Here is a 14,089-nt window from a genome sequence, read left to right as displayed (position 1 = left end):
GTTCAAGTGACAGCAGTGCCAGGAAGCGGTAAAGGAAAAGTGATATTTAGTTTAGGATTTTAAAAGTTGCTAAATGATAGTCTGTTTCCTTTTTCCCCCAGTGAAAATATCCTTCTCTCATAGTACCTTTGACAGCTCCATGTGACAATTATTGTGTCAAGCCAGATGGACTTCATAATTGGAATTCAACATAGTTTTTAATGATTTTATTTTTATTATACGTCTGTAACGGGCATTTTTTTTGAACGAAGGCAAAAGTATAAATGAAAGCAAAGTGGTGCTAGCACAATTCAAATGGTTTCAATTCTAGAGTGGGCTGTTAGTCTAGCTTTCTTAGTAATCTGAAACTGTCTCCATGCTCTGACTGTAGATTGATTTTGAGGGTAAGTCAGACATCAGTCATGAACAGATGCGTTGTGTTTTATTAAATTTTCTGAGAGGTTTTCATGAAAAATAAGACACCGGAGAGATGTGAATTCCCGAACTTACTAGGTCTTGAATTTCACCCTCATTTTTCTGCTCAACGAAACTGCCCCCATGTCCAACTTCAAGACTTGATTTGAACTCCCACAATGTTTAAAATGGTGCCCTGGTTTTCACACATGTTTTCATTTGCTGTGCATTTATTTCAGAACCTTTCCTCGTTCTTTCCAAATAAAATATTGTTTCTCTTATTCAAAACGAGAATGGCTTGTCTTAGTTTGTGTAGAGCTTTGACCTGTTGGAGTACTTTTTATATTTTAGGTAGGATTAACACCTGTCTGTTCTTTTATAAATGCAATTTGTAAGTTAGTCTTTGCTTAAATTTGTAGACTTTCTTTATATCCACTTACTGAGTTCCTCTTTCATGTAGTTCATTTGTATATTAATTTACAGCGACAAGGACTAACATTTATCTTGCTTTAAAAAACCTTTCCTTGACAAAAATCCACTTGGGTGGATTTTTTAATTTTGAAGAATGCTTGTTTTCCTTTAAAAACAAGTAATGTAAAATAAAATCCACATTTTGGCAATTTATGTTAAGATGAAAAATTAGGCAAGAAAGGCGCCATACTTTGTTCATCACGTGCACATTTCTTACAGGCCAGTGCAAGCCACGGTAAGTTAATTCCTGACAAGAGTCACTGTAATAAATAATTGGATTTGTTGACGTTGAAGCAAGACTAAATTGCTTAATCCTCTGCTCTAAATAGCTGACCACAGTTTTTACTAACAGTGTCTGTCAGTTTAAAGCTAACCAATATAATTGCTAGAACATAATTGTTGTCCTTTGAATCAAGTGTAGGTCATCTTTTCAGGTGGTTTGGGTAACACTAGCTCCCTGTAAAAATATCCTTCCTTTTCTGCCCCAGGCAGAAGTAATTTACAGTTACACTTTAATCATGGGAGACACTGGATTCAAAACAGGATTTGTGGATGCTACAGCTAAATGATCACATCTAAATGATCTCTTTTATACAAGAGACCCAATGGGGATTGCCATCTATAAGCGTGTAGATGGACCACAGGTGATCCAGCTTCACACTGTGCAAAGTGGGTTCTGGGCTGAATCTTGGCTTTTCTGCCAAATACCACTTCAAAATCAAATTCCCTAATGTGGTGCCGAAGTACTGTACGCAGTAGTTGGTTCAGGGCACTTATCAAATAGGGGAAGTAATAATGTAGAGAAGGTGTCCTAAAAGTATATTTGTAAGACAGTTCTTGGCAGTTTTCTTGCATTTGATCATGAAATGATAAATGTGATGGATAATGATGAATGATTTGAGAGAGTTCTTACTGCAATGTCTTTTAGTGCCCCGATTTTTGCAATTTGAACACAAAAAAAAGTTTTAAGCTTAATCTCTCATTTCAAAAGCCTGCAGTATGCCTGCTTGCTTTAAAAGGCAGAGCTCCATCAAAAGCTTTACCAAGAGTCTGTGGCTTCTACTTATCACATTAATTCTGATTATGTAAAACTGAAAATCACTGCATTGAAATGAAGTTTCAATGTTTTTATTCAAAGCAGCTTCTCACAATGTATAAATACTGCATATTAACACACATGAAAAATACAACTTCTAAGGCACCCAGAAATGTGTCCATACACTAGTTACAGGACCATCAACAAATAAATTGTGTACAATTTGATCTAGACAGTCAATATTTGATATATCAGAAGATACAAGTCCCTCAGTACTGTACCAGTTTCAGAAAATATTTACAACACTGTGATATAGGGGTGCCTGTACCCTTATAATATTATAATATGTACTCATCATTACAAATATTAGAAACTGTTTTAGTCTGTTCCATGGCGTTCTGACAAAATAACTTAAGGGCCTAATTTGTAAAGTTCTACAATTAATTATTTGTGCAAGTTCTGAAAATAAATTTACATTGACATAATTTGTGAATTTTTGGTTCTTTGCTTCATCTCAGAGGTTTGGTAATAAGCCTTACCAATAGACATGCCATCCTAGCTGAACGTCACTCCTTTCCCAATAGGTCAGTGGATACATCTTTTCCCCTTACGCTTGACGTGGATGAGAATGCAGTGTTTGTAGCAGAAAGAGACTATTTGATCTTCAGGATGAATGTCAAACTAGTTCACTGGCGAAGGAACTCATGCTTTGTTAGAAGAATGCAATTCTTTGGTCCTTTGTTTTTATGGAAGGCATAATATTTTTATTCACTAAAAATTGAAATCCTGTCTGTGAGTAAGCAACCTAGTGAATGACTTTCAGTGTAGTATTTAAAGTAGCAGTAAAGAGATTTAATATGGCTTAAAACATACGGTTAATTGGGCAGACACAGATAACACATCTAGGATCCCGAGTACCCAAATGTACTATGATTAAGATTGTCTATAAGTCTCTTATGTAAACTTCTTTAGTGTCTCCTAAAGAGCGTTGGCTTTAGCCAGATTTGACTTTTATAGACCCAGCCACACAAAGCCTGAGATTAAACTACTGTGGTTGGGAGCATAAATGCACAGTTTATATATAACGAAGCCCACGCTGACAAGTCTACCTATGTTGTTCAAAGAAACAACCCGTATTATCCTTTTCACAAGAAAAACTTAAGGCCCTGTACTCTGATTTGCTAACTTTCTTACAGCAATTATTTGGGGAAGTCCTTAGTACTACATAAGCAATTATGTAGCTTTAAAGATTTCTTATACCTAATGGTAAGGCTTATTCACAAATGCAATACATTTATAAATTACATTTAAAACTGTAAAGGCTGGCAAAATAATAATTAAAAAACCCAACAAAATAAAACAAACCCCAACCAAAATTGTCTGGTTTTCCCTATCATTAAAAGAGCATTTTATTCTAATGAAAAACTATTGGCACAAAACCATTATATTATCGATTAAAAGAACAGTTAATAGTTGTGAAAAAGATTGCCTAAAACGCATACCCTAACCTACCACAGAAATATAAAAGTTTATATTCTGAAAATATATACTGTATTAAAGTTTGTAAGCTTATTCATTTAAACAGAAATGTACTGAAATAGTAAACTAAGCAACACTTATCTACAGCAAAAATATACATGCAGGACAACACAAAATAAATTGCTTACCTTTAATATCTACAAATGCAAAACTGTAGATCTTTAAAGATTGTACAAAACAATTTACACAAGAATAAAATAACATACTTAACAACAAATTGCATTTATAATCTTAAATACTGTGAATATTAGTAAAGGTACCCAGACTAATATGTACAGTACATCTAGATATCTGAATACCTAGTAAGGACAGAAACACAAGAGAAAATCCATTCTGATCTTTAAATACTGGAAAAGAAGCTTTTGACATTATTACTCTTTTTTGAAGGGAAAATAGATTCCATGAAAACTAGATTGTAACTGTATAGATATGAATAATTAAAAATGTTAACTATGGTTAGCGTTTGCTTTAATGGAAAAATAACTATAGAAAATGTATCTCAACCATTCCTTTGTCATAAAAAATGCTAAGGTACAGGTATCTGAAAATTCAGATGACATGACGCATTTAAAGGTCTAACAACTTACGATTCTTCTCTGTTTGAAAATCTCACATGGAAAGCACATCTTCACATTGCTGAGCAATTTTTCTCTATCTACAAAACCCAAGCATAGTATCGAAATAAACTTCCTAATATCTTATTAACACATGATTAGGAATTATGGCTCTCTGGACGGGAAGAAAGGAAATAAAGGAAATTGAGGAGTCATGGTACTTTCCATTGCTTCTTTTTTAAATGAAGTTATATGCTGGAGGCCTGATTGTGCAAACGTGTCTGCATGCGGGTGGTTTTCACTTGAGTGATCCCTCTCATTGGCATGGGACTGCCACACAGCTGACTCGGGACACACTCTGGCATAGCGGGGGGTTCTGGGGCCTGGATCCAGCCGTGTCTCTGCGCATGTGCTCTGTGGGAGTGCCGGCAGGTTGTGGAAATAAGCACCTGTGAGTATTCAAGTGGTGCATCTATCACTTCAAAGTTTTTGAAAGAGTTTTGTTTCAGACATTTAAAAGTAAGTTACTTGTTTTGATCATTTTGTTTGAAATCCCCATTTAAAAGAGGCTATTTAGAAACCAAGTTTTGTCTTTTAATGAAGAATTTCCATGAGAACTTCTGCCTTTAGGGTAATGATTTCCTTAAAATTCAGTGGTACAATTAGGCCATAGAAACAGCACTTCTAATTATTTGTGGAAAAATAAATGTTATGTGAATGTGTTGAAGGCTACTGTTAACTATAATCACCTGTTCGTTAACTTCACAAAGGCTTTTTTGAAACTCTTCATGGAAATACTGGGTGGGAGAAAACCTAACAGCCGCATTTGCAGAGGTTTAAACTGTAAGCAAGTCATTGAGCTCAAGAATGGAGAGCAAGTGCACAAATTACAAAGCAAACAAATGTGCAAAGCTTCTGCTTCAAGAGGTTTTAATTTGGGCATACTAAAATGGCAGGTGAAGTCACAGAGCATGCTTGTGTTATTTCCATATTAATTGCCTTACTAGCAAGAAAGAACTGAGAGAGATCCAGTGTTGAGAAGTCAGTCAGTGTCACTGAAAAGTACTAGGATCACATTCTAACGTAGCAGATTGGATTTTTGTCATTTATTGTGGACTGCTTTTATGGACAGCCATAAGTTTTTGTAACAGATGATGGGGTGGCCAGATGTGGAGAGCTGGGAAAAGCAAAACAAAACCCCTCCCTCCACTTAGTTCAATACCTAGCACCTTGTATAAACTGCTGGCCCACACCCAAAAGGCCTCCAGAGCAGAAATTATCTCACACCTGAGGAATCAGGCAACTAGACTAAGGCTCGTAAGGATTTGCTTTTAGACTTCAGACCAAAAATGGGATATTTAAACCTGAAAAACAGTACGATGCCACATAATGGCACCTCTCACCCTGTTACTGATATCCGGCTAACAGGAATATAGTAAACTTAAATAAAGCATCTTGTTGGCAAGCCCTTCAGTGCTCCTCAAGAAGGCAGAAAGTGAAGAGAGACTTAAGGGGAACTCACTGTTTCAGAATCCACTTTTTTTTCCCCAAAACTCCTGGCAAACGATTCTGTTTCGTACATTTTTTTAAACAACTTTACACATAGAGGAGCATGCACATAGCTGTTTCTTTTACTGCCCACAGCATTCTGTGTGTTTTCTATATATTCTTTATTATTCTACACATTTTGCTGCTAAAAATGTGTTTGCATTCTCATGTGATGCCACTAATTCAGTCAAGGGAAGTATGAAAATAAGATCTGTGATCAATAAACAGCTGAACACGAACACAAAATAAATAAGTTAAATAAATTCAACAAATTAAAAATCCTAGTAGTTTTTGTAAAACTAACTTTACATATTATACATATAAATTATCAGATTTTTTTCCATCACTATTAGAACTTAGAAAAAAAAAAAGTTAATTAAAATATTTCTAAAGTATGGTGTTTGGGTCTAGAAAATATTGTGCTGACCCAGCTTTTAGATTGAGCTCTCTGTGTCAGCCCAGATGCGTTGCAACAGCAAGAATAAGTTAAGGACAGACAAAATCAATCATTACAGATGGTGTGCCTCATTGGGCCTGGGTGGTGCTTCTCAGCACATGGAATGTATACTTTTGTCTGGATGAGCAATGTGAAAGATGCAGCCCTCTGTAGAGATTATGTGCACTGAACAAGCCTGCCTACATCTCGGTTACACGAAATCAAACCAGCTACAAGCAGCCGTGTAGCTCACAAGGAAATCGACACAACCATAGGTATTAGGATACACTGTCACAAATTCCTCATTGATGCATTGCCTCTGCTTTTCAAACACAGGTGATGTTTGACTCTGTTCACAAGTAGAATATTTTCTCTTTAAGTTAGGCCAAGACATCAGACTTCATAAATTTTGTCTTGCAGGTAGCTGAATAATGAATCCAGTCCTTTGGAAGAACTCCACAGTTGTTTTAACATCTGACACTCTTTCTCATTCACATCTTCAAGTCCAGATTTCAGGAAGCTCCGCACGAGACATTTGGACTCTTCCAATACCTAAAGCCAAAATACCACTCAGTATTTCACTTTGACTCTGAGAAAATTATAATGGATAATGGCGCAAACAGCGTTTTCACACTACTGACTGTTCTACAATCTAAGTAACTCCTCTGGGCACAGAAATTAGATTTGATTTACAGCCGTAGCTCCACTTGCTGATAGTCAGCATCCCTAAGACTTAAGGACTTCTGAGGTTTATGCGTTAGTGACAACATTTTTAAAAGGAATGAGGGATTATGAAGTACCTTAGTTTATTGAAGGTCTGCCATGAAGCACTCGAAGGGGCTGAACTCCCTCCTGTTGAAAATGTGATCCCTTCAAATGAAAATGTGTGAGGCATGATATATTGGCTGCCTGTTTTCTGGAAGGTGGTCTTTAAAGTTATAGAGGTTGGAAACCTCAATGTGGATGTCCATCATCTTTAACAATTCTCCCTCATCCATCATGTCCTTATCAAACCAGAAATGAATAGGAAAGGGCCTTTACTGCAAATATCTTTTAAAGTTTAATTACTTACACTTTTATAGAAGTGAAATATTTTATAACGGAAAGGTGTTAAGCAAAACAAGTGCCCTGTGACTGTGTTCTGGAGTTAAATGTGCTCGGCATATACTAGTAGTCATAACAAATCACTTAAGGTTTTTGTAAGGGGAAGCCCAATCTCGTGCCCCTAGTAATCGCTGCAATTTCTTAAAGGCATAACAACAGTTCCTTGGTTGCCTTCATAGTTCAAATTGTTTTTTCCCAGACTTATCTTTAAAGACATTGAGATTGCATCCTTTAAAATTCTTTTAAAAATATATAATATCACAAGGAACCCAACTAGTTAAAAACCATCATAATTCATACATTACTGATTTTTGAAGGCAGATTTAATGTAAACTAATACAATGTTTATGGTAAGGGAGATGCATACTCTCCACTCAGCTTTGTCAACATGTACAAGTTACACTCAGTTCCTTTCCGTTTCAGGCTATGACACTGCTATTCCAAAGTAGTATTTCTCTTTAACTCAAGTAAATGGTGTTATTTGCAAGTCATAGGGCCTGTGTTTTCTTTTTGGTCTGTTTTGTGAACAACTATTCACCGTGAACTTGGATGAGCTCATCATATTCATTGTTTTCGTGACTTCAGCCTGATTTGCATTTAGGATCTTGAAGAATAAATCTAGACTTTTGACGGTTTTAACTCTGATCTTTGTCCACAAGAACACTAGTTTTTCTAACAGGTCTCACTGACAGCCAGTAACAATGAAGGAAGGAAGAATTCACAGTAAGGCCCAGAGGTTTTCCCAACTCATATATTACACTTTATATCAGCATGATCAAATAAGCTTATGCTACATTTCCAGAGTTTCATGATGAATGTCTTTTTGTGAGATCTAATCTACACTTCATTTAATTAAAAATCTCATATGTCTCTACCTTCTCTTTTACAACAGAACTTTTAAATGAAACTGAGGGACGCTAAGACAGTTTCAGGCAAACCAAGTATAGCAAGGAACGGCAACAGTTTGCACTTGGTGCAGTTTTATTGCAGCCAGTATCACTTTCTTCACTGCATATTTTTTAAACAAGGATGTGCCCAGAATAGGAGTATATCTGCCTGAAGGGAAAAAAATCTTAGGAAATAAAAATAGGAAAGGATTTTCTTTCAACTTTTATGTAAATGAAAGGAAAGTTACAATACAACTGTGACCAGACTGTGTTCAAATCCCTCTGTGTCTGGATCTCACTCCTCCTTCACAGCAGAGGTTAGCTGGCACTATTAACCCTTTTGGTGCACTGTGTAGAACATTTTGCAGAATCAGGAACTGTGCAGATGCAGAAAAGAGGGCAGACTCAACTGAAACATAGTAGGCCAGGACAATGTGAAAAGCAAATAGATTTTCTTATTGGCCCTACAGAGATTTTCCAGTACAGTTTATTAGTTTCATACTCTTCCACTTTCATGGAAGAAACCTATGCTAAAATCTCCTTTCAAAATCTGGGGCAAGGAGGTTTTGAATATTGAATAAATGTAAAGATGGGGAAAAGAAATGATCCTCCATGCCCTGAAAAATTAGAAACTGCACAAGCTCACTAATCCTTATCACGATTTTCTGTTCTTAGCCTTCTTTCACGGGTGTAGTTGTGGAAACTGAGGACCCACCATGGGATGAGCCTTGGGAGCACACCTTACCTCCCTGAGATGTAATTTAATCACAAAGGAGTTTCATTTCTTACCACTGCACTGCAGGATGCCATTTCTTTCACTCGTAGCATCACTTCTTGGCTAAATGTTGTTGGCCAAAATACTTGTGACACGAGTCCTCTGCTGCAGGCCTCCTGTGCTGTCAGCTTTCTCCCACAGAACAACATTTCATTTGCCTGTGAGACCAAAAGATTACTTGTCATCTTGGGTTATAACTCCCTTAAAAATTTTCCATGCTTGCCTGCTATTTTCAAGATTAAATTTACAAATGGTCTCCTGTATCTTTCCATACTGCAAAACACTTTAAAAGGAGTTTCAGTAGCTATTTAAAGATTGTGCAGGTGGCCAGAGCACATCATGGGTTTCATTTAAGAGAAATGTGCTGGCACGCATGATGAATTTGTATTGCTGATTTTACAAGAGTAACTGTCAGTGATACTGTGCCAAGAGTCATGGAACCTAGTATGAAATACTTTGTGGGGCAAATTCTGCTATGTTATACTGGTAAAAACTAAGCAACCTTATTGGAATTATTGTGGATTGTCTTTAGAGAGCAGTATCTTACTCTGTAACTGCACAATCCTTCCACAACACAGACAAGTACTCTGCAACATTATTCTGCTAATGCATTTCATTTCTACAATGAGCTTGGCCATCTTGTGTTTTCAACCCATTCTCAATCTTTTTTTTGTACAGCAGGTGTAACATATTGAATTCTGAGGTCAGTTTGTGATTAGAACTTGGTAGGGATTAAATGAACTTTCCCCAGATTTCACTTCCCATTCACAACAATTAGGAGAAACAGTTCTGTTTGACTTTTTAAAGAGAGACAAGAAGAGCATGAATTTAAGAAAGGTTCTTCAGTGCTTTGAGGTAGAAAACCTTACCAGTGCAACACCCAGAATTTGCGGGAATGTGTATGATGAGCAGCCAGCTGGAGTGAGTCGGATTGTTGCATATGGTGTCTGAAACCATGCCTTCTCACTTGCCCAAACGATATCACATAGTGGTAAAATAGAAGCTCCTAACCCAAGAGCAGGGCCGTTGATAGCAACCACAATTGGCTTCTTAAATTGAATAAAAGCTTTTACAAAATCCCTAAAATAAAAAATAAAAGAAATATCTTGAATACAGAAGTCGCACTTAGATAAATACCCAAGCTTAAAGTACTTAATCTGAAAACAAATTAGAACCACAGATGAACACAATAAATGCCATGGCCGAGTTTTATGAGGTCAGAATTGCAGGACACTTTCTAGTTTGCACATGGAAAATTTTGCTCGTATTTAGGTTTTTAGTCTTTCTGAGTACCCGGGATATTAAATAGTTTTGTATATGTTGTATATGTTGGGATGCACTCTCTATTGTGCTTTTTGTAGAGTGATTTGCTTAGGTTTAGTTTTACTTCTGGACCAGTAATTCATGAGGTTGTTCACATAGTGCTTCTCAGTTTGGCTAGTATGGATTCTGATGCTCTGGTTTGGCTAAGCTAATGAACATATTCTAGCATAAAAGATGGGAAATTCCTAGTGGATTGCTTAATATTTAATTTGTTCAGGAAGTCCTCTTAAGATCAAAAGGTTGTCAAAGGTTACTGTAAGTCACATCAATGACTGGGAGATAGTAAATGTTTATGGCACACCAGCTGAAAGAACAAGACACGCAAAGGGGAGTCAGAGAGTGAGAGAAACATTTGAACAAGGAAAGAACTAGGCAAGAGATCTGTTGGGTCTTCATTGCAAATGTCTTCAGCAAAGACATAACAAAGTAGATGCCCTTGCCTGCCTACAGTAGTAAATGTGAAGCGGTGGGAAATAATGGGGAAATAAATGTGATTGGATTCATCTGGTTGAATGAACTAGAACATGTTAAATTCTGTGCAATGAGGAGATTCTTCAAAATACATTACCTACCAACAACTGTGGAAAGCCATCTGTTGAATGGCACAGCCTATGCACCAATTAGGAAAAAGCCTAAGTGTAATTGTGGGTAAATTATGAGCAAGCAGCTCAGTGCACAGCAGGTATATGGAGGCAAACAAGATGCTCAGTTACTTTCAGAAAGAGACATGTATCAATCAAAAGCAAAACAAAAGAGGAGATTCTGCTCTTGCAGTGGGTATTTCTTAGATCCAGAGTGCATCTTTGCTGACAGATTTTAGGAAAGAACATTTTGTCAAATGTGCCCTTTTATGAGTTGTAGCTCTCTCGCTGAGGTCAAAAAGACCTAGACTTCTGTATCTGGGGGCAGGAGGTGTGCCTTTTTTGTGAGTGACAATTCGGCAACAAATGGAAAGCATACTGAAGAGAAGTATTCTGTTGGACTGAAGTGCAAGGGCATTGGCTATATTTTACATGAAAATGAAGAGTCTGAGGTGAACTAGCATTAAATGTTCAATGAATGAGTTCTGGTTTTTGGGCTATCTGGTTTTGGGAAGGAGCTGATTTTTGACCATGGAAAAATAGAAACCTGTTAGAGTTGATGCAACTCTGTTCAGACAATGAGTAATCAAACAGGATCAACGACAAAGAGAGTGGAATAAGGAACATCACATTTGTCTGTTCAAGTCCATTTCTTTCTAGAATACTAGCAGAGTTAAGGAAAGTTGTGTTTCATTTTTATTTGCAGAAGCAATGATGTTCCCATATCTTCTTATTTCTTTGGTTGTTTATGGTTGAGTAGTGATTGTGGATCACTGCACCTGATTAAACCAAACATTTGGAGAAGCTTAGTTGTTAAGCAAGCCTTCCAAGGACTACAGATCGAGACAGGGATGTGATGAATGATAGGTAAAAAGAACAAACTATGGGTAAATGGTGGCAGCAGATCTGAAGACCAGAAAAAGGCAGAAGAAAACAGTGTTGTGGAGAAAAGCGGGAAGCATTTGATGATAAATAAGACTGGAAGCAAATATGGAAAAGCAATCAGGGGTGTGGAAAGGAAATGGTTAGGGAGGAAGAACAAAAAACAAAGCAGAACACATTAATGGAGGGGAAAGGTTGAAGGAAATGTGAAATCTTCATATGAGTAAGCAAGGAAAGGAGGACCTGGAGATGGGGAGAGACTGGAACAGGACATTGAGAAGACACAATGAACCTCTGTCAGAAGGGAAGGATGGGGAGCACAGGGGACAGGGTAGTGGATGGGTATGGTATATACCACCTGTAGGGTGGTGCGGAAGGCTAAAATATCAAGAGGTTATGAGAAGAACAAATGTCTGCATTTGGTGTCCAGAAGCTGCAATGTCTGCAATATCCAGCACTCATCTGTGTTCCCTGTTTGGTACGTTTGTGTCAGTGAGGCATCTTTGTACCAGGACCTGGCCCATTTCTACGTCTCCGTACCGTAAGTTCACACGGATAATTTCTGGGCTAGAAGATCCTTGTTTTGATTCAAGACAGTCTTTGAAAAAGACTTAAAATTGTCATTGTCATTGCACAGTACAGCCAGAAAGTAAACGATAGGAAAAAGTGTCCCATGCAGAAGGCTTTTGGTTTTGCTAGAGGCTATCCTGAGAAGCTGACCATCAAATACACTTTGAGATGCTCAGATACCTCTGCATCATTGCAGAAGTCTTGCTGCATGTAGGGGCTCATAGGGACATCAAAGGCTATAGTGTTGAGCAAATAAAGTAATTCTTTGTTTTATTCTGAGCACAAGAAGAATTTTATATGTCAGGCCACAACGGATGGTGTGAGACTGCTGCTGGGAATGCCTTCCAGCCAACCTTTCGGTTGCAGGGCCCTGTAGGCCACACATGCACAGCTACAGTGCAGGTGGTCAGTCCGCCTTTTGCCTGCTCCAGGAGTGCAGTGCCGGACACATGTCTGGATCGTGGCAGCTCAGCCTGATGGTTCTTTGTTCAGCACCTGGAGAGAACCTACAGTGCCACACATCTTTAAGGTGCAAGCCCCAAAGGCAGTGGCTGAGGACAGGAGCCAAACAAATCACTCATGTGAGATAAGACTTGAGGGGCATTTAAACATCGGTTTTAACTACTGAACAGTGTATGAGATCCATACTTTACAAAGCAGCAACACATGGTAATTAAGATTTTCGTTTCATTTTGATACAAGTCTGATTTGCTGTAAAGCAGTGAGAGCAGAAATCTGTGAATGTGTTTTGGGACATTCTAACCACTGAAAAAGCAAAGTGTACATTTTTTTCTAATTCTTATTACAGTATATTTTCCATGAGTTGAGTCCTTTGTTCACAGAAAGCACAGAGAGTGCTAAATGGAAAATGTTGTGTATTGTTTCCAGAAGTACAATAAAAATCTATTTCCAGTGAGCCTGAAGCATTCTTGACAAGGGGCAAAACATTGCACCAGTATTTCAAGAGCGTTCAGTGAGTCCAAGGATGGACAAACTAAGCATCATAGTCTGGCATATAATCATTAAATATTGAATTGGTAATTATACCTGTATTTTAAATGTGAGTAGATGAATGTATACATATAGAACAATACCTGTCTACACAGTATTTACATGCATCAAATTACATTTGTATCTTCCAATGGAGTGTGCCTGTGTTTTTAAATGAGAATAGTGAATTTCTCCCCTCGTGGTTTTTTGTTCCATATTGTTAAAAATCTCCACATTAAAAAAAAAAAAATAGAATTTGTCCTTCAAAAGGTTTTTCTTGTTTTAAATATCACTACATGATACTCAAGCATGCCTAGGGTCTTAAAAACAGGTCATAATTGATTATATTTAGGTAGTATATTTTAAATTCTTTCAAAATAATTACTACGTTGAGAATTTCAAAAGTATTAAACTGAGAATCCAAACTAGTCTGCAGTAGTTGTAACCAAGATGATTGGTGGTTAATACATGTCATGTAATAACTAAAATTATTATTATTAAAACTAATAATATTTATTTGTTGGGGGGGTGGGGAAAAGAGGACTAAACCCTCTCCTGGTACAGACTGGTGAAATATCATTGGCTTCAGTGGAGTAATGTTGATTTATACTGGAAGATCTGCCAAATGTGTGTAAAGTATACCTTGTGGATAATGGAAATATTTGGTCATGTATTGTGCAGACTGATTTGTAGACTGCGTGTCATACACCCTGGGTTTGTATTAAGGTAATGCGATATATATAAAGGAAAGTCACATTTTAGTTACAAAAACAAAACTACATTTACATATATATTAAGTAATTTAAGTTTAAGAAAAAGAATGGAGACCCTTCTAATAAGGTTCTGAAATACAGTGACAGACTGCTATTTCGGCAGAGTAAGAGTAAGGCCATGGATTCTCATTTGTACTGAAATTGATTACAATGATGAACATTAAAACAAGTAAAATATCTGCCTTTCAGGAACCACTTTAGAACATGAAGCAACAGCTAATTTGGAA

General features: G+C 37.1%; 1 protein-coding gene across 1 annotated transcript in view; it reads right to left on the bottom strand.

The window, feature by feature from the left end:
- Positions 1-5,940: 5,940 nt before the first annotated feature.
- CDYL2 (chromodomain Y like 2) overlaps positions 5,941-14,089 on the bottom strand; it is a 55,094-nt gene continuing 46,945 nt past the window's right edge. Inside the window, exons 5-7 of the mRNA XM_062007539.1 lie at positions 9,613-9,823; positions 8,758-8,901; positions 5,941-6,529 (exon numbers count right to left, since the gene is read on the bottom strand). Of these exons, the coding sequence (XP_061863523.1) occupies positions 6,371-6,529; positions 8,758-8,901; positions 9,613-9,823 (514 nt within the window). The 3' untranslated portion in view covers positions 5,941-6,370. The remainder of the gene's footprint in view (positions 6,530-8,757; positions 8,902-9,612; positions 9,824-14,089) is intronic.

The sequence above is a fragment of the Colius striatus genome, chromosome 14 (assembly GCF_028858725.1).
Source record: "Colius striatus isolate bColStr4 chromosome 14, bColStr4.1.hap1, whole genome shotgun sequence".
In the NCBI taxonomy this organism is placed as follows: Eukaryota; Metazoa; Chordata; class Aves; order Coliiformes; family Coliidae; genus Colius; species Colius striatus.
The sequence above is the reverse complement of the archived record's forward strand: the minus strand, read 5'-3'. Positions and strand labels throughout refer to the sequence as shown.